General features: G+C 45.5%; 1 protein-coding gene across 3 annotated transcripts in view; it reads left to right on the top strand.

Moving 5' to 3' along the window:
- Positions 1–21,337, top strand: part of ST18 (ST18 C2H2C-type zinc finger transcription factor) — a gene marked incomplete at both ends in the record, with an annotated part of 90,653 nt that overhangs the window by 23,263 nt on the left and 46,053 nt on the right. For 2 of the 3 annotated variants that reach the window (XM_082858522.1, XM_082858521.1), the window contains 6 exons: positions 2,561–2,763; positions 9,461–10,258; positions 16,058–16,192; positions 16,862–16,952; positions 17,959–18,063; positions 20,027–20,220. In XM_082858522.1, the coding sequence (XP_082714648.1) occupies positions 2,561–2,763; positions 9,461–10,258; positions 16,058–16,192; positions 16,862–16,952; positions 17,959–18,063; positions 20,027–20,220 (1,526 nt within the window). The remainder of the gene's footprint in view (positions 1–2,560; positions 2,764–9,460; positions 10,259–16,057; positions 16,193–16,861; positions 16,953–17,958; positions 18,064–20,026; positions 20,221–21,337) is intronic. The other variant, XM_082858523.1, reaches the window with a different exon arrangement.

Genomic DNA, 21,337 nt, shown 5'->3' with positions numbered 1-21,337 from the left:
TTATTATCATTAATGTCTTCTCGTCACGTTCGTTCTACCGCTCCCAACTGTGGACGTGTTGGGGGGCAGGGCGGTGTCTTCACCACGTTTTGCAGCATTTTTCTTTGCTGCAGCTCAGCGCCATCTCCCGATCTAATGAGTGTCCCGAACCATCGGGAGCAGCCCTGTGGTAGGCAGGTTCCTCCAGCTGGAGCCGTGGCTGGTTTATTCGGGTCCGACTCCACCCGGCTGTCAAAGGCAGATGGAAATTACCCAGGTTCCTTGTTCTGATTTGGCAACACGTAGGAGACCATGAACTTTGGGGACCAGCAGACCAGACTCAAATATCAGCCCCACCAATTACGGGTCACGTGATTTGGGGAATGTTCCTTGTCTTTCTATGTACACTTCGATAATAATATTAACAAGACGAAATCTCTAAGGATCTTACCGGAAGTACACATTCAGCCTCATCCATCCCCCCAGCCACCAAAGGAAGGAATGGCGTTTGTCTGACCGACCAAGCCCACCAGCCCAGGTCTGTTTGATCAGTGTTTCCTGGTGCTGACGAAGCTTTGTTTGAATGAACTTTCTCAGCCCTTTTCCCAGTGCCCATGCTATGCTAACATGAGTGTTTAGAATCCACTTTCTTTCCCTGCTTTAATAGCTGAATGTCATTTGCCAGGAGCCTCGCCTTTTCTATAAATCTTCTTGGTTCGGGATAATGGTTAGTGGCCTCACTTGTGTATCTTCTGAGCATCCTGGATGGAAACGCACTTGATTTAGAAGACTTTGGTTTAGGGGCCTTGAACTCCCTGCACATTCCTGGGAACTTTGCCCTCCTGCCCCTCCCCCTTCAGAGGTCTTCCCCCGGACAGAGTAGGCTCCTGCACAGGGGGTCTGCTTCTCTGCACTTTGCTCCCCTGACACGGGACACGCGTGTTGTAGACTGTTCTCTTTGACAGGCCAGGCTCAGGCCGTGCGGGCCTGCACTTTCCAGTGTCCTCACAAAGGCATGTGCTCTCCTGCCCACCTGCTGAGATGCTCTTCCGCTCCATCGTCTGTGCGTGGTCACTTTGTTATTTTTTTTTAAAGATTTTTTTGATGTGGACCATTTTTTAAAGTCTTTATTGAATTTGTTACAGTATTGCTTCTGTTTTATGTTTTGGTTTTTTGGCCGCGAGGCATGTGGGATCTTAGCTCCCCGACCAGGGATCGAACCCACACCCCCTGCATTGGAAGGAGAAGTCTTAACCACTCGCCAGGGAAGTCTCCGTGGTCACTTTAAATTTGGGCTCATCAGAGAAATTTTGCCAAAGCACATTAGTTTATTTAGGAAAGTCACTGTTCTCTTCCTTACTGGGATAATCTTCATTTCTCAATGTTTAATCTTTTGTGAGAGATTTCTAACCCTCTTGGATTCTCTCTCCTTCCAGAATCTCTTTCTTTCCCAGAAGGAAGAGCGCTTTTTTTTCTTCTGAAGTTTTAAAACCTACTCCTCCAAATTCAAGAATTCATGTGTGATGCTAATTAAATAATTTCCACGAATGGGCCACCACTGGTGTTTCTCTGCACTGATGCTTCAGAACAATTTAAGGCCTTGTCTTAGGAATAATGCTGAATATTCAGTCTTCTTTTAGCGATGGAGTAATATCTCGTTACTCTGAGTCCAGATTCTCTGCTCCGGATCTTTTTATTTTAAGTTTGCATTTTTCTTCAAAGAGTGTTTAATAAATATATGTCAGAGACTCACTGTTGGCTAAACCCTCTGGTCTTCCTGGGTCTTGCCAAGAGAATGTTTGTCTTAACTTCAGCACATAGAGTGAGCTGCGTTAATGCCAAGTGAGCTATATGTAGGAAATCTGTTTTGAAAGGGCCATCCTCAGGAGGACTTCCAAATAAAACTGTACGAGAACAGGAGTAAGGATAAACTGTGGTCCATTTTTGGGAAATCCAGTCTTATTTCTCCTCCTTTTATTTGTTTGTTCTGTGTGCCAAATGGGTAAGAACCAAACGGCAGAGTGCCACGAGCATCTTTCCACTTTTTTCTGGGACTGGAGATGGGCAGATCAGATGTTCACAGCTTGTCCCCCGCTTAATGCCCTGTCTTTCAAGTCAAAGCCCGGGATATGGCATCTCAAGGTTGACATGCAACTGTGGCGGAGATAAGCAGTTTCAGTAGCAAACAACTATCCGAAAAACCTTGTGATTTATCCATACTGGACACGTTTTCTTGTAGCTGGTGGTATATTTTTCACATTAGCTCTTTCTTGGGATTAACAAACCAGTGCAAATCTTGTTTCATCCCTCCCTGGGTATTTAGTGTAGTGCCAGGCAAAGTACAGATTAACGTATGCTTACTCAGGATTAAGGATTTTTTTTTTTTTTTAGCTCTTCTGATCGGCAGTAAAGTAGAATCTGCACAGTTCAGTGAATTCAGCGGATGGGCTGTTTTCGTTAATGGCGACAACTAACCCCAAACCTTGGGTCCCAGGTTTCTCTGGTCGTGCTTGGTGATGGTCGAAGGGCAGACAGCCGTGAACTCTTTCATCATGTTCTTAATCCGTCTCCGTTACTGCAGTGCTGCGCATGACTGCTCCACGGCCAAGAAGAGGAGAGCCGGGGAGCAGGCTCTGGGGGTGCCGGTCAACAAGAGAAAGTCCCTGCTCATGAAGCCCCGACACTACAGCCCCAGCGTGGACCGCGAGGAGGGACGGGCTGAGCGGACGGCGGAGGCGTTGGGGCAGGACGGCGCCCCGGAGACCCACCATCACCCCGGTGCAGGTAGCGAGGTGGAGTGGCCCCAGCTTGAGTTCCTGCCCGCGCACAGACCCAGGCCCACCTCAGGGGGACGTGCCGTTTGTATGGTGGGAAAAGCAAATCCCAACGTGAGAGCAAAACCAGACATTGGTTTCCCTCAGCATCCACTAGTGAGGACCGGTTTTCCTTCCGTAACAGTGGGGGGTCTAAGCACATGCCACAGAGCGCAGAGCATCCTTGGCCCCAGGCACGGGTGTGGACTGTGCCTCTTTCCGAAGAAAATAAAAGCGACCAAGCCCCAAAGTTGAAGAGGACCTTAACTCCCTAATGGGGTGGATGTCTAGTCCCTGAAAGATAAAACCCCTGCAAAGTAAGCTTTGAGACACTTCCGATAGGACATATGAGACGCAGTCTCTATTTTGAAATTTTGTTTTGTTAATTTTTTATTGAAGTACGGTTGATTTACAATATTATATTTGTTTCAGGTGTACAGCATAGTGGTTCAGTATTTTTACAGATACACCATTAAAAGTTACGACACGATAATGGGTGTAATTCCCCGTGCTGTACAGTATATCCTTGTTGCTTAGCTGTTTTGCACGTAATGGTTTGTGTCTCTTAATCCCCTGCCCCTCATTTTTTTTTGGAAATTTTAGGATGTGCTTCTCCGCAGTTCGCGGTCACCCCCACTAGACCCTGGTTGTCCCGGTGCCTCCAGGACCTGGACCATCACAGACCACTCTGTGCATGAGGCTAAAATCGAAGGACATGCAGAATGTCTCAAAAGTTTATTTTAGGAAATACATGGAAATCTAAAGCTTGACCTTTTAGAAAATGAAACTAGATGTGTGTATGTTCTATTACATACACATTTTTTTCCGAATGTGAGTTTTTAAGGAATCAAAATATACAAAATAAGTTGTTACTTGAAAAGAAGTATAAATTATACAAACCGAAGGCAGCGAGCTTCTTAGATCATAAATATCTATTGCATATAGAATGGTAGTAATTGCAGTAGGTGTTGATAGAAAAGATATGAAAGCATATCGACTGAGTGAGCACAGATCTCAGATCACAATCATCAGATCTCCAGTCATCCCGGCTTACAATTAATTGGAGATTCTGTAGTTAAAACAGTTGTATTCTGATTTGCTAGTGCTTGACTGAACTTTCTGGCTTTTGTGTATTTAACATATGGCGTAAAACCTCGTGGCTCATCTGTAAACTATAATCATCCTTGACCTTTTTGTTTGTTTCCTTGAGCTGGTCAGTTTTTTGTTGTAGTTGATTCACGAAAATTGTAGGTTGCATCTAGTACTAGGGAGAGTCCTTGAGTCAGTATGGTTAGTACTAGGGAAGGTCCTTGAGTCAGTATGGTTAGTACTAGGGAAAGTCCTTGAGTCGGTATGGTTAGTACTAGGGAAAGTCCTTGAGTCGGTATGGTTAGTACTAGGGAAAGTCCTTGAGTCGGTATGGTTAGTACTAGGGAAAGTCCTTGAGTCGGTATGGTTAGTACTAGGGAAAGTCCTTGAGTCGGTATGGTTAGTACTAGGGAAAGTCCTTGAGTCGGTATGGTTAGTACTAGGGAAAGTCCTTGAGTCGGTATGGTTAGTACTAGGGAAAGTCCTTGAGTCGGTATGGTTAGTACTAGGGAAAGTCCTTGAGTCAGGATGGTTATATCATTCATCTCGCTGACATTAATTTACCAAGTATTTAAGAAAATGGGCATCTTTTACACCAACACATTTTGCAGGCACCCTAAGGACCAGGACGGTACCTGCCCACCAGCTTCCCGCCTTCTTTTGTAGCTGAATGATCGTTGTAGATGCTTGGTAGTAACCAGGAAAGTATACTGTCAAATATTCTCAGTTAAATATTCACTTAGAAGCACTGATGGACTTCTATCTGCAGCTTCACAAATGTTCACTCTTTAGTATTGGAGCCACTACTAATCATAATGAATATGCTAAAATTACAGCCGTAGTGGCTATTATTTTTGAATTCTTAATATATTCCGAGCACATAAATCATATCACCTAATCCACCCAACAGTGACGTGAGTGTGTATTATTATGGCCACAACTTTACAGATGAGACCATTGAGGACAAAGGGATTTAATGCTAAAGGTAACACAGCTTGTAGGCGTTGGAAAGAAGATAATTAGGAAACAATTGAAGGACAAGCAAAATAACTATTTCCCAGCTAACCGTGCTCCATAATCCAGCCCTTCCCATGCTCTGACCACCTTTGGAAGGCAAGTTGGGCAAAGTCCCTACGAGGTCAAATTACGAAGTCACATTTCCAGAAATGACAGGTCACAGATGCTTCTCTCCCTGGTCGAGAGAGGAAAAGTCTAAGTTGCCTTCAGCCCTCTGAGCAAGTGACCCCCAGCCCCCGGAAGGTAAGAGAGCTGAGTTTGCGCCCAAGCCCAGCATAAGGGGTTTCATCTGCCGTCTCGGTCACTCCAGGCACCCCAAGGTCTTCACCTGACCAGGTGTGTGTCCAATTTTGTCTTAAGCAGGCGGTTCAGTTGATGAGAGAGGGTTAGGCTCACGAAGGCTGAGGCCATGAGCTTGAATCCCTTTAATGGCAAAATTGTGCCCCATGCCCTCCCCTGGCTGTCTTTCATAGAGCTGCAGGTGGGCGTTAAGGACGGCAGAAGAAAATTTGGACAAAACCATGCAGATGCACAGTTTTCACTGGGGCAAACAGAAGGTGACCTCACAGAGCTCTCTCAGGAGGCAGGACGCACTCGTGTGTTCCCAGTGCAGACGAGGGAAAGAAGCGGGTGAGCCAGTGTGTGGGATCCTCCCGGGGTGTGAGCACGTGACCGCGATTCCAGGAAACCTGTCACACCTGTGGAGGCTCCGGGAGCTGGGATGATACTTTGACTATGTTATCTCTCAACAGACAGCAAATAAAGGATACGCCGCTCCCATTCTAAAACTCTGAAAGATGAATTCATCTTTTATTCCCAACAAAGTTGACATACTCAGGAGGCCTGGAAAACTAATTTACCCGTAAAAGTCACTTAGATAGTTACAGAAACAGAACTAAAATCTGAAATCCAGTTGTACGAAAGGAATCAACCTCAAAACATGTGATTTTCAGAGGACTTCTTTTGTTTAAGTTGTTTTGATGCAGAACAGTTGATACCTGTGGAGAATCCGCTAGCAGGTAACTTCAGGATTACCAGACCCCTCAGAGGAGAGACTTTGGTTTAAAGCAAATCAACAAATGTGAGGTTTTACATGTCAGGCCAAAAGGAAGTTTATTTATTTACTTTTTTGCTCTATGAGGAAAGTATTGTCCTACTCCAGCCCCAGAAGTGCACCTGAGGAATTTTCTACCCCACGTTGTTGTGAGATGCACTTTGTTAGTGTTTGTTTGTTGTTGTGTTTGTCTCTATGTGTTTTTCTTTATACTTTAAGGATTGTTGCTTTTCATTACAAGTTACCTGACAAGTGTATTCTGGTATTTTCCTATAAATTCACTCTTGAAAGTATCCAAATATGGGAAAATAGTAGGCACCTGGCCGTGGGTCCGGATCTCAGCCCCCCACTGGCTGGTTGTGTGAACTTGAGTAAGCCCTTAGCTCTTTAGAACCCTGGTTCCCCGCCTGTAACAGGGAGTTGAAAGTACTTTCCTTGTAGTTGTTGTGAGGATTAAATGAAACTAAACTAAACTAAACACCATGGCAGGAACATACCAGTTCATTGTCTTAGCATGTCACAGGGTCATCCAGTCATTGGGACATCAGATCACCCTCGTTTTAAAGATGAGGACCCAGGACTCGGGAGACATCGGCCTGCCCGAGGCCATACAGGCAGGTGGTGCTGGGCCAACCACACGACCCCGGTCTCTGGACCTCAGACCCGGGAGGTCTCCCTCCACGCCCGTGCGCGGACCCTCCCATCCCCAAGGCAGTTGGCGAGCATAGCAAGTGTGACGGTGAACTGGGCTGAGTTCTCTTTGCACTTGGACTGTGACCTTCCACAGCGGGCGTGGTCACCACTTACTCTGAATGAAAAACGGGCCGCACCTTATCTAGGTGGAAGCTCCCATGTCTCCTCTGCCCTTGCTGACTCTACCGTAGTAACAGGGAAGGGAGAAGCGGCCATCCTTCACCGCATACCTGTTGGGTGGCACCCGCTTTCCTGTGAGGGTGAGGCTCAGAAAGGGGGAGGAACCCATCGGAGTTGGCACAGAGACACACGCCAGGCCCAGAGTCAAACGAGGTCCCTAACGCAGGGCTCTTTGGGTTATGTCAGTGGCAAAAGCACAAAACAGACCAGCGGGCCACCCCGGAAAGCAAAAACACACAAGCGCAGAAAAAGTAGGCAGCCTGTTACAAAGCTGGGGGGAAGGGGCGCCCCGTCGCAGATATGTCTGCTCAAAAGCGAACTCAACTTCTCTCTTTGTGACAATGACAGTGATGGCAGAGAGGGGTGGGCGCGTGGGAAGTTGGTCTGCAGGTTTGCAGAGCACCCCTGGAAACCCCGCGGACGACGCACGAAGGCACCTCTACCAGCAGGGCTCCTCTCTTTCTGAAGAATAATTAATAAATATTTTCTTTTAGCATATAACCAACAGTTGAACCAAACAATTATGTAAACTGGAAATGACCCAAAACGCTCGCCTGGCAGCGGCTCGGTGACACGCATCGTCGGGCACACGTGCATGGCTGTCACCCCCGCCTCTCTGGTGATCTGCACTTAATAGGAATATTTTAAACTATGTAGCTAAGCAACAGAGGTAATTGTTGCTTTCTAGAGCTTTTGTCAGCACTCTCACACAGCCCAAATATGCATAATTAGGTATAATGTCTATAAATCATTATTGTACACATGTGGGTAGTTAAGTGGAGTTGAGAGAATAGTTCAATGAATTGAGCATATTCACTGAAAATGCTTTTTATTTGTTTTCTGTAGTTCATAATATTCTAAAATTATCATAACCCTTCACACTTTCTCTTAACAGCCAACTGTGATATTGAGAAAAACTTCATTTGCATTTTAGACTATGTTTAATATATTATTTAAACCTGGAGTTCCTCTGATATGAATTCAGGAGAGGATACACCATCCGTTCAAATATTATGTGCTGGTTTCGCCAGCCTCTTTTCTAGGAAGTAAAATGTTAAATTTTTCAGTTTATGTTGAATAGATCCCAACAAAAGACTGCACTCTATAATCAGCATTATTTAAAGGGGCTAGTGTTGTGACTGAATTCTTCCCTTCATCCAAAAATGCTTTTAGTTACTATGGCAATATTTACTTGATCCGGGCAGTCCAGTGTTGATTTAGGGAGATAATTACCAGAAAGGAAGATGATGGAGATGCATTTTTGAGTGTCCTTGTCAGACGCAATGTTTATAAAAAATTAAACGAGACCCAAAAAAGGCACATTGTCTTCTGCACAGACACCCTCTCCCGCAGCCCTTACACAGGACGGCTGTGCTTTCCTTTCCTCCCAAGATGTCTATTAAGGCAGAATGCACTTCACCTGGTGTCTTTAACGGTCTTTAAGGGGCTTGTTATTTTGTGTTCCCATCCGCCCCCTGCCTTTAGAGACACAGACATGGTCTTGCTTCTTCTTCTTTTTGTTTTGTCTCAGTGACTGCCAGGGACCACTGCCTGGTTATCTGGTGCATTTCACAGCCTGGCGATCTCTGGGCGCCGAGCTCCCTGGACCCCGCCATGTGCGCGGCCAGGGCTGGGGCACTGGCGAATCTGCACCTCAGGTGGTGTGTTTGCACCGGGACAGGCTTGGGGAGGGTGACTGTACATATAAATATATACACACACACAATCTGTCACCCCGACTGGGCCACTGCCAAGAGGGAAGGGGGTGACACGGACAGCTGCTCTGGGACAGTGGACACCCCATGGACAGACTGGCGCTTGGGGGGTGGGCGCTCTTCTCAGTCCCAGGCCTTCTTTACCATCAGGACTGAGAAGAACTGGTTAACATTCAGCATCCTCCAGCCGTCCCCACTCCTGACTCATCTCCTTTTTACACAAGTGCGTGCAGGTACCAGGCCAGAAACTGAGCTACTATTCAAGATATTATTCCATCATGTTCATTCTCCCATTTACTTGTGTTTCCCTCGTCATGGCATTTTCGTGTGACAGTTATGACAGTGATGAGGGAGTCTCGAGAACCTCGGGCTTCTTTTAGTTATCGTCTCGTGTAGATGTGTGGTGTATTTCAGCTAACGTTCCATAAAATCTGAAAGTATGTTTGGGACTCTGCGGAGGCAGAGAAAATCAACCTAATAAGCTTTGAAAATATATTGCCACGCTAGCAGAGAAATTCGATGAATACTTCCTTTTTATAATGTATAGTAGGACATATGCTTAATTTTCTTCCAGTTGACTGAGATTTGCAAATATAAGCGGTACAGTAACACGAATTTCACATTCAGGTCTCTGTGATGGTTGAGTATTTATTTCAGTAACTAGACGAGCTTAGCTCTGACATGCTGAAAATTAGAATAGCTCATCTCCTTAAAGGCAATTCTCAGAATATTAAGGTCTGAGTTTTGTTTTGTTTTGTCAAGAGGGTATGTATTTTTCTACCCAATGTTTATATAATTGATGGAGTCCACATATTCACATATTGCATGTATTATATATGTATATGTCTATCTATCACTGTAATTCCCTTAAAATACTTTTTGTTCTTATTTTTCAAATATTGGCCTTCTTTTTTCCCTAGAAGAAATCATGATAAAACCCATGGAGGAGAAGCTTCATTCAACTGCACAAGAAAATTCCGATGGGAAGGAAGACAGATACGGCCGTTATCAAGAGCTCGTGGTCAAATCGCTAATGCATTTGGGGAAATTCGAAAATAATGCATCTGTTCAGACCATAAGTGAGAACTTAAATGACAGTGGCATCCAGTCTCTAAAAGCAGAGGGGGATGAAGTGGATGAGTGCTTTATGGTTCATTCCGACGATGGAAAAGACAAAATCGACGATTCCCAGCTGCGGTTCTGCTCCTCCGATGACAACGAAAGTAACTCTGAAAGTGCAGAGAATGGTTGGGACAGCGACTCCAACTTCTCAGAAGAAACCAAACCTCAGAGCGTCCCAAAGTATGTTCTCGTGGATGATAGGAAAGACCTATTGGAAGTTCCTGAAATAAAAACTGAAGGTGACAAGTTTATCTCTTGCAAAAGCACATGTGATTCAGAAACAGAAAGGAGAGAGCCACAGCACGCTCCCGTGGACCCGTCGGATGGCCAAGCCCAGCCCTCGTTCCCTGGGAGTAAGGAGGATGATCCCAGGCACGGGTGTCCGGCCGCGGGGGTGGAGGAAGCCGCTGCCCTGGAGAAAACCAAGGGGAACTTGAGTTTGCTGGAGCAGGCGATCGCCCTGCAGGCTGAGCGAGGCTGTGTTTTCCACAGCACCTACAAGGAGCTGGACAGGCTTCTTCTGGGGCATCTCTCGGGGGAGAGGAAGCAAAACAAAGTCATTGACGTGGGCGGCAGACAGGTCTTTACCAGTAAACGTAAGACACCGATTTGCTTCTATTTTCTTTAAAATGTCTTTAGAGGTTGGGGTGGGGGGGGTGGTAAATGAGTAAGGTTTGCTTGCTTCTCCCAGATAGCTGTTTGACAGCACAATTTAAAAACCTAATTTATATTTTAAAGTTAGCAACTTTTTTTCCTACTCAATAGATTGTTCTCAGATTAAAGCTTGGTCGGTTTGTCGGGTTTTAACTCACGCAAAATAAAGACCTGTATTTCTTCTAATAGGAGTGCTTTTAAAAAATACATCGTACTTGTTAAAAAGTACTATATTGGGTATGCTAGAAGTACATTTGTATTTACTGGATTTTAAATCATTTTATGAATCAAATCATTTCCAGAAATTTAATTTTTCTTTCCCGCCCTCTTTCTGGGATCATCTATCTGACTGCTTTCTTTTTTTTTTTTTTGCGGTACGCGGGCCTCTCACTGCTGTGGCCCCTCCCGTTGCGGAGCACAGGCTCCGGACGCGCAGGCCCAGCGGCCATGGCTCACGGGCCCAGCCGCTCCGCGGCATGTGGGATCTTCCCGGACCAGGGCACGAACCCGTGTCCCCTGCATCGGCAGGCGGACCCTCAACCACTGCGCCACCAGGGAAGCCCCATCTGACTGCTTTTGAGCTTCAAAATAGTGTCAAGCTACCAGGAAGCCAGGCAGGATGCTCCGATCCTTCTTAGGACAAGACCGGATGCTGATGCCTTTATAAGCCTGTGCTTTTACAAGCTCTCTAACGGAGGGTCCACAAACGTCTGGACCAGACTTGAATGAGGCAGTCAGTGTGCTCGGAGGAGACCTTAAAACCGATCCTCAGACTTTAGGAAAGCTGTGTTCTGTTCCGTGTGCCCATAAAGATGCCCCCGCCCCTGGGTCTTGCACCAGGCGGGCCCGGTGATGAGGCCTCCAGTTACGTGGAGTTTCCCAAGGCGTGGTCTTTGGCTTGTTAAGATGAGTATTTCCAGGATCCCATCAGACTTACTGCTTCAGAACTTGCTTTTTTAAAAAACTTTTTAAATTTAATTTTTATTTTATATTAGAGTAGATTGACTTACAATGTAGTGTTAGTTTCAGGCATACAGCAAAGTGGTTCAGTTATACATATACCCATGTCCATTCTTTTCCAAATTCTTTTCCCATGTAGGTTATTACAGAATATTGAGTAGAGTTCCCTGTGCTATACAGCAGGACCTTGTTGTTTATCTATTTCATATATGGTAGTGTGTACATCTTAATCCCAAACTCCTAATTTATCCCTCCCCCTCACCTTTCCCCTTTGGTAACTGTGTTTGTTTTTGAAGTCTGCAAGTCTGTTTCTGTTTTGTAAATAAGTTCATTTGTATCATTTTTTTAGATCCCACATATAAGTGATATCATATGATATTTGTCTTTCTCTGTCTGACTTACTTTACCTAGTATGATAATCTCCAGGTCCATCCATCTTGCTACAAATGGCATTATTTCATCCTTTTTATGGCTGAGTAATATTCCATTGTATCTATGTACCACATCTTCTTTATCCATTCCTCTGTCGATGGACATTTAAGTTACTTCCATGTCTTGGCTATTGTGAATAGGGCTGAAATGAACATTGGGGTGCATGTATCTTTTCGAATTATGGTTTTCTCAGGATATATGCCCAGGAGTGGGATTGCTGGATCATATGGTAGCCCTATTTTTAGTTTTTTAAGGAACTTGCATACTGTTCTCCATAGTGACTGCACCTGTTTACATTACCACCCACAGTGTAGGAGGGTTCCCTTTTCTCCACACCTTCTCCAGTGTTTATTGTTTGTAGATTTTTTGATGATGGCCACTCTGACTGGTGTGAGGTGATACCTCATTGTAGTTTTGATTTACATTTCTCAAATAATTAGCAATGTTGAGCATCTTTTCATGTGCATAACTTGCTTGTTTTTAAAAGCAAGTTCCTGAGGTGATTCTCGGGCACCCTAAAATCTGAGAACCACAGAATTCAGAGAGGAGTAGCTTAGAGATAACCAAGGTCGTGGACCTAAAGCGCTGACAAGAATAATGCGCTAGTGTGGTTAGATGTCCTGACTGCTGAGATTTACCCAGAAATCCATTGTATATTTTAAGTCCATTTTAGTACTCACCTACAAGTAGTCTTGTCAAATACTGTCTTGCAGCTCAGAGTTGAGAAAAAAAGAATAAAAGAATGTCATTTAGTGAGGAGTAAGAGAATAGTTCTGTGCAAACATACTGTAAGGGCTGGGATGGAGACAGAATATCAAGGATAGTATGTGGTCTGGGGCAGGAGGGCGTGGTAGCAGCTCTGAGCACTCCACTCACACCCAACTTGTGGAAATTACCTGTGTGGGTGTTGGTTTTGTTTTTTTTTTTAATGAGCTAAAAAATCAGAAAAAAAAAAGATGAAATATACTTCAAATTCCAAAACCCCATCATTTCCAATATACTATATTTCATCCCTTCTAAGATGCACAGTTTTCCCATCTTAGCATCTCTGTGAAATTAGAAACATGTGCCATTATTCAGTTTTCAGTCGTTTTTGCTTCCTCACTGGCACATAAAATGATGTTTCATCTTGCAACTGATAGTTCCTTCAGCCAATGAAATCCAGTCTTTGGAGACACTAATTATTTGTGCCATGGCTTAAAACACTTGACGATACTTTGGTCATTTTTTAGAACTTTTTAAAGGTTTTTTTGTTTACAAAAATTAACAAGGCAATAGAATGTGCACGGCGGAGACTTAGAGAATCGCTGATGGGACTGGATGCGTCCACAGTGTAGCCTGTGTGTAGGGTGAGGTCCTGCATTGGGATGTGAAGTCCACGCAGGGAGCTCCAGACTAGACCAGGAAGAAACAGGCAAAACAGTGACCGACTGCAGGGGCCTCCAGGCTTCATCCAGAGGCTGCCCAGGTTCACGGTCCTGCTCCCGTCCCTGGTGTGGCAGCGAAAGAGGAGCCTTTTTCTCCTGTGAGTACTCCATGCTCCTAAGTAAGCACTAATCCCCGTGCACCTTGGGCATGTGACTTTGCTCTCAGGGACAGAACACTAGGATTTCAAAATACCGTTTCACCCAAGCCTTCCGATGAGCCGGCAGTTCTAACAATACCAAGTTTTGCTATCCTGTTGCCACCCAGCAATAGGGAGACTTTGGGTCCCCCTAGTCTAACTAGAGTCGCCATATAATTTATCCTACAGCCTACGACACTTTCGGGGTGAAGGGGAGCCATGGGAGCAATCCCACGAGTCCATCAGGTATGAACAGGACAGTCCCAGGCAAACCGGGACGTCAGGTCACCAGAGTATAAGGTCATTTTCATGAAGCAGCATCCGGCAAAGAAAATTAAAGAGGAAGAGCCAGGCCCGGGAGCTCCCCCAGAGCTGCAGCTCCAGCTCGTGTCAGGCACCGGCGCCGGCCCCGGAGAGCACCGTGGGGCATCTTTGCTCCCCGCAGAGCAGGGGCTGGCAGACACAGTGCAGGACGGACAGTCAGCAACCCGCACCTGGTCAGGTGCCAGCCTGGCCTTATCTCCCACACCCTCCCTGGCTTCCCGCAGACAGTGTGGCCAAAGCGCTCCGTGTGGTTTAGCAATGCGGCCTCACCTGGACCAGATCCAAGGGAGGAAGCCCATCAACATTCACATCACCTCTCCTTCTTCCCGATTCTTCCAAGTCGCTCTCACAGGGTGTCAGCACCCAGCCCCCACCAATTCCATGTGAATCAAACATCGGGGATTTTTTTTTTTGGGGGGGGGATTTTTTTTTCCCCAATTGAAGAGAAATTTATTTCTTCACACATCAGGTTCCCATATATCATAAGAAGTAGTTCTGGTCAAAATTCTATTCAAATGATCTGTATTTCTTGCTCTGTTCTTTTTTTTAAAATTAATTTGTGTTGGAGTATGGCCGCTTTACAACGTTGTTAAGTTTCTGCCGTGCCGCAAAGGGAAACACTGGGGACTTTTACTAGCATATTCTACACACGTGAGTGCCCAAACGGACTGGAAATTTGGCAGTCTTTTCGGACTAAGTAAAAAATACCCCCGCAAAATCATACAGCATGTCAAAACCCTTCGTATGCACCTTTGTCTCGTACAGCAAAGAGTGTAGTCTCCACCTCGTGGCGTTAAATCCCGTCTCAGGAAGCACACACGCCCGCTACTCGGGTCCTTCCCTTGCCGCCCAAGACACGCGTCCTCTCCCTGCTGACCCCGCCCTCCCTGGCTGCGCGCTCACGGGGAGGGTCCTTGGCCCTTCCCCCTTGGCTGGAACCACGTCCCCAGATAATTGCCCCGCGTACCACCTGCGGTACCCACCTGCCCAGTCCGACGGCCGGGGTGGCGTGGCAACACGGGGGCACGTCTGCCCCCCGCAGAATTCCGCCCTGGGGACGTCTGTCGCCTCCGGCAGCGCTGCCCTGCTCTCCGTGCCACGTTTGGAGCCGGAGCACACGGGCCCTCGGCGTCCTCGCAGCCAGGACCCTGCCCCGTACCCATCGCCGGCAGCCTTCCTGCGGCAGGATGGTACAGACTATTTATTTTCCCTCTCAGCGTCGTGTGTTCGTGATTCCTGATACTTCGCGTTGGGAGAAGCCTGCAGCCTGCCGGCCTCCATCCCACGCTGGTCCTCTCTCTGAGGCCGCCTTGCCCGCTCTGGTCCCGCTTCCTCTAGATGCCCTGAATGTGAGGGGCAGGCTGGCCCCGATGCCTGACGTTGTCACTCCACGCACGAGTTAGGGGGGCAGTTTCGGCTCTGAGAATGCATTTCTGTTTTAAGCTTGTCTACCCTCTCGGTCACGAATATGAGAATATTCACGTTAGTCCTCATTTATTTTATGTATTTATATAACCCTCTATCTAAGCCAGCAGTGTGTGTGCCAGAAAACTAAGACCCCGAGCTGTGTTCAGCCGCCCCCTCTGGGCAGCCCGGCAGCATGGGTTGCAAGGTGTCCCTTTCCCCTGCCGCAGCACCTGGTCCTCCGCCCGCAGCCCATGTTCCTGGCAGCGCCCGGCAGACCCCTCAAGGCGGTCCCCACCCTGTGTGCGGCCAAGCCTCTTCCTACTGCCTCTGTCTTCCACTTCCACACTAGGAGTGAAACCAATAGCTTCTCCTCTGCAGCTACTGCGCGTTGATCCAGAGCTTCAAACCGCGGGGCTCTGGGCGTCTTGGGCCCTCACAGCACTGCCCCCGGCCGGGCGTGGCGCGAGATGTCACTCTTATTGGAGCAGCCTCCCCACATGTCTAGGAACAGCTGCTCAAGCCCAGAACTCCGGGGCCACTGGACCTGCTGCCAGGACCCACTGGACCGCCCAGACGGGCCCTCCTCAGATACGGTGGCTTCTTCATCGTGTGATTTTTGAATCTGACCTTTTACAGATCCCTTCAATAGGAGACAGTTTGGGTTTAAAAAAATGCTTTCCTTTTTCCTTCTCTTTTTTTTTTCCTTCTCTTTTTTTTTTCCTTTTCCTTTTCCAGAGCCTATTCATCCTCTGGTGTAGGGCTGACATTTCATAATGAGGCTGTAACTATGATCTGTGACATGACAACTTAAAACCGTCACTGTGTTTCAGCACTCCCTTGCCCTGTGTCAGCCTCTGCTTAAGGAACCAGGAAAATTGAAAACCTTCTTTCTGCTTCCGCAGGTCTTAGTTGAGGGTCTTATTCAAGGCGATGTGAGAAGAATGTTTATCATCAGAAGGGTGAACAGAGTGAGAAGGTCGTGTGCAAGGCCACTTTGCTGGAGGGGAGGGAAGAGGAATAACCAGATGTCTCTCTCAATTTAATTCCTCTGCAGATTCACCGAGGCCTGAAAAGAGGGAGACCAAGTGCCCCATCCCCGGGTGCGACGGCACAGGGCACGTGACAGGGCTGTACCCTCACCACCGCAGCCTTTCAGGGTGCCCTCACAAAGTGCGGGTTCCCCTGGAGAGTGAGTACCGCCGGCCCTGAAAGAAGTCCACCAAGTTACCCACTTCCTCCCTCCTCCAGTTTGGAGTCAGAAACGGAAATACCAAGTTTTCTCCCTCTGTGTCAAGACAATTTCCATCTAGCTGGGTGTTTAAAACAGAGCATATTAATAGAAAACTTGGGGTACAGTGAGGCCAGTAGATCAGGAGATACTGACATTGAAAACCTAATTTGCTACTCAGAGCTCCCAAGAGGAAGGGGCACCTCAGGCCAGGCAGGGCCCCCGGGGGAAGCACCAGGACCCGCGGCGGGGAGGGATGAGTTGTTGTAAGCAAGAGCCTTTTTGAGCTTTCGTGGGAGGGAGTGGAGTGAACTGGCCTCAGATTGGCCAGCTGGAATTTCTAGTGGGCTCTGGGCCTCTGGCGCTGTCTGTGGTTGTCTGGGACCTGGCCCTGGGGGTTAGGGCAGGTGGAGAGTGTCCTGGAGTGTGAGAGTCAGAGAGAGGAGAAGGTCCGGTGTGGGCTCCCATTGGTTGGTTTGCATTTGAAAAGTGTTTATTCTCTCGAAGAATTAGGGAGTGTGGTGGACGATGTAACTGAATTCCTTTGAATGCAAAGTTGAGACAGTTTGTCGGTGTGTGATGTATTGATGATAAATTGCTCTCTTCTTTTATGTGCTATTTCGTGCTTAGTTCTTGCCATGCATGAAAATGTGCTCAAGTGCCCCACCCCGGGATGCACAGGACGAGGGCATGTGAACAGCAACCGCAACACGCACAGGAGGTAATTGGGATGAGACTCGAGAGAAACTTTCCACCAAGAAAACAAGGAACTTGCCGTGTGTTTTCAAAATTGCTGGATAGCATCAAATATGTTAGCACCTGACATAGGTGACAGATATTCTCAATGCGTGCAGAGTAAAAGATAAAGAATACCTCGTTATTTACTCCCCTATAAATTTTCACTGAGCAGCCAGGTATGCCAACAAAAAAATGTCATATTTGAAGACCAGGGGTAGATACTTACATAGCGATACACAGAGAGCCTGGTCTCTGCTCTGAACCTCCCCCACCCCAGAGCTGTTGGACCCTGGAAAGAGTGGCTTAGGGGTTATCTTGAATCCCATCCAAGGCACATTAAAACAGTACCCAAGAGCTTCAGATTACTGAAGGGAAACGTCATTTCATTTCATTGAGATTTATTTCACTGAGATCGCAGCTAACTTAAAACCACATATGTGCATTTATATACAAATATATTGCATATATATAAATACTTTTGGTGAAAATGCTTATCGTATATGTGTTTCATGTATAGATTATGTGGTCATGAGATACTAGTTGACTTATAAGCCTATTGCCAGGAAACTTACATTCTGTGCTCTCCATTTAAACTGAGATATAAAATTAAGTCCCTAACATTTTGCAGAAGACCCTAAGCTGTCATAGAATTATCGTGCTGACATCCATAGTTGGACAATTGCAGTTGGATGAGCGCATTCTACTTAAAATATCGTGAGGTTTCAATGATTTAGTTATTCCTCCCTTACATAATATTTTGATCTTAAAAATGACTCTGTTTTTTCATCACCTCTGAGATGAGGTTTGGGGACAAACGTTGACACAGTAGTTTGCAAAACCCTTTGGGATCTTTTAGGCTGAGAATGGTGCTAAGTGAACTATTAATACAACTTAACATTTGGTGCTTGCCAAGGATGCTGTGAGGTAGGTGCCAGAGCAAATTACATTATCTTTTTAACTCAGATCCGCCTACTTTTTTTTTTAAACAGTCTTTCTGGTTGTCCAATTGCTGCAGCTGAAAAATTGGCAATGTCGCAGGACAAAAGTCAGCTGGATTCTGCCAAAACCGGGCAGTGCCCTGAGCAGGGTCACAGGTAGGATGCTCCCCTGGGGTTCCCGTTACTCCCTGCGTGCCGAGCACCTACACAGAGGGTCCCTCTCCTCCCAGGTGCCAGCTCACCGTGGGCCACCTTCGTTCCAATGCACAGCCACCAGTGTCCACTTGAGAGGCTGGACCAGCTAATCGTGCTGTCACTGAAATGAACTGCTAGACCCTCCAGAAGTTTAACTTGAAATTAATCTGCATGCAGAGGTCACACAATATGGGTGAATCTAAAAAATGTAAAGTCTACGATAACAGATTAATCAAATTCTGTGTCGCTAAGCACAAGCCCGCCCCCTAGTCAGGTAGGGGCCCCCTTATGGTTGACGTAACCTTTCCACCCATAATCCCTCATCACTCAAAATATGTGATGCTATATGGTCGTCCCACTCTTCCAGATATGCGCACAGTCTCTTTGAAACAAAAATTCGTTCCAAATTGATAACTATGGAAATACCTCCTGTCGGTCCTAGGTCCTTCAGAGTCTCTAGTAGTTTGGAGGACCTTACTTACACCGAAATAAGAAACTATGGTTGAGGACACAGTATGAGGTGATACCCTTATTGATAGAAAATCATATACATAAGAAAAGTGATTTGGGGATTACAACAGATGACCAGGTCCTCATTGTCGTTACCGAGACACTGGAATGAAAAACAGTTATTAGGAACATTGTCAAGATATGGTGTCCCTTAATATTTGCTTCTGTAGGTTTAATTAAAAGACTCAAATTGTCATGACTTTGCCGAGAGTCAAAATCACATGAGTGAGGAATATAAATCAGGCAAATATCATGAATTACTGAATCACGGGTTAAAAATCTTATAACAAGGTTCTTGGTTAGGATTACAGTACCGTATTCTCTGGTTTCTCCCTAAGTAGGTTAGTTATCAAACATAGAAACAGCATTAAGTTTCATTGTGCTCATTTCTTAGAAGGATTATTTTAGACTAGAACACTGTTGCAATATTAGGGGTATAAAGCAAGTTATATATACAATAACAAATTCAACTAATCACTCAGATATTTTGATGTAGCAGCTAAAAAGTTTTTTACCTAATCCAAGAAACATCATCAAAACGTTGACCTTCTGATGAGTAAGGTATGTTCTGGTGAAAAACAAAATAAAAATATGTATTTTTGATATTGCTAAATTCTGAAAGTCTATTTATTTGTGTCCTTTAGCAATAGACCACAGCACGACAGCATTTGTGTTTTCCTTGGCCGGCATTGGTGCTATACAAATATGATACCCTTGTTTAATCCACACAGTAATTCTAAAGGAATGTTTAAGTCACATTTAGCTTGGATTAAGATAATTCTATTGAAAAATGTGATAGCTGTTATAATACAGTAATTTTTATTCATATTGAAACAGTGGCAATTTAATAGATAAAATTTTGAAATACTATTTAAAATATTACTTAAAGCAGCAAAAGCATTCAGTCCGAAGGTGGGGAAAAAGACGAGAAGCCCAAGAAGAAATTCACAGTTCAGGAATCCAGTTTCCGGTGCCGACACTGCCCCTGTTAGGCGTCAGGGCCCTGCCAGCTGTGCTGAACAGAATATAATGACATTATATTGTCATCAGAGTATAATGACATTTCCTCACTAGTTCCAGTCGTGACTTTTCACTGCTACTCTGATGAACAGTCCTGAGCAGCAGGAAGTACACACCTTATCAGTGCCCTGATGACAGTTCCATGGCACTTTCTCTCTTACTGATGGGAGACTCGGACACACAGCGTGCAGCCTCCCTGAGGCCACCCAGCGCCCGAAGTGCCCCCTTGTCCCTCACTCCACCCCATCCTGTGTGACCACAGCTCTATTCCCTGGTGCGGGGCTCAGTGGGAAACTCCAGGTGTGGCACACCTGAGCTGCTTTAACTTCTGATGCTGGGATGCTCACCAACGGTGTCGTCCTATTTCTTTTGAGCTCTGCCCCTCTCTCTTCAGGACAAGCTTGGTGAAGCAAATCGAATTCAATTTCCGATCCCAAGCCATCCTCTCTCCCAGAGCTACGGTGTCAAAAGAGCAAGAGAAATTTGGAAAAGTACCTTTCGATTATGCCAGTTTTGATGCCCAGGTCTTTGGTAAACATCCCCTCGTACAAACAGGTCAAGGCCGAAAAACACCACCGTTTCCTGAATGTAAGCTTCAAATTCTAACACTTACTCCAAAAACAATGCATCTTGTGTATGTGCATGTTGGGTGAGGGGCATGTATTCAAATATGTAATATACTATTTACTGCTGGGAGGAGAGAAAATGTATTGTACGGTGAAATAAAATAAGGATAACAATAGTAAGGTAATCAGTACTGCTGGTCTTGCATGAAGTGACACTGAGTATGGTCAATAGTGGATTCATTATTCTACAAATTTGGTGCCATTTTTAATCTAAATACAGTAATTCTGAAGAAATACAGGTAAAAATATGGAAATACTACTTACATCAGCAAAAGTGTTCACACTGAAGGTGGGAGAAAAAGTGAAAAGTCTAAGAAGGAACTCAATTCAGAAATCAAGGTTTTACTAGGGAAAAAAAAACACGCGTGGCTTTGGAGATGTTCATCCACAGATTTAAGAATTAGTGCAGAAACATTTAAAATGGGTCAGTTCTCTGGTGCTAACACAGAGACACTGTAACACATAAAACTTGGTGTTTTTACTAACAGTTTCTTCAAGTTGTTTAGAGTCCTTGAATATTTTAATGAAAAGGTTAGAAAGTAAATGTTGGGAATAAACCCAGGAATGATTTCTGCCAAGCAAAATAATCCCCCAGTTGGAGTCCTCCATAGACCGGGAATTTTTTACAACGTTGTGCAAATCCCTGGAATCCCTTTGATCTCACGCGTAGTTAACCCAGACGTAGTACTCTTAGGGGCACAGGATGCTTCCTTCTCCCTTCTGTGCCATGGTCACCTTCCGTAAAGAACGTGAATGTCGTATAAAACCTAACAGTGTATAAACAGACTTGAAAGGAGTTTGTCCACCAACAAGAAGTACATTAAACTCCAGAAGATAGTTTACCTGTTCTTACTAAAAATAGGGTACAGCCAACATAAGTAACCACTGACAGCCTGTTAGATTCAGGAAAGAAAGTTATACACACAATGTTTTGTATCTATCTGTATAAATTTAGATATAGATATAGTTCTAGGATATATACACACATACAGATATGTTGAATTCAGGTGAAACTAATTAATGAGTGTTCTGTATGCTCATGTAGTATGGATTTTGGTTTAAAAATGTAGCACATTCAG

This window comes from Leucopleurus acutus, assembly GCF_964270905.1.
Source record: "Leucopleurus acutus genome assembly, chromosome: 17".
Classification (NCBI taxonomy): domain Eukaryota; kingdom Metazoa; phylum Chordata; class Mammalia; order Artiodactyla; family Delphinidae; genus Leucopleurus; species Leucopleurus acutus.
The sequence above is the reverse complement of the archived record's forward strand: the minus strand, read 5'-3'. Positions and strand labels throughout refer to the sequence as shown.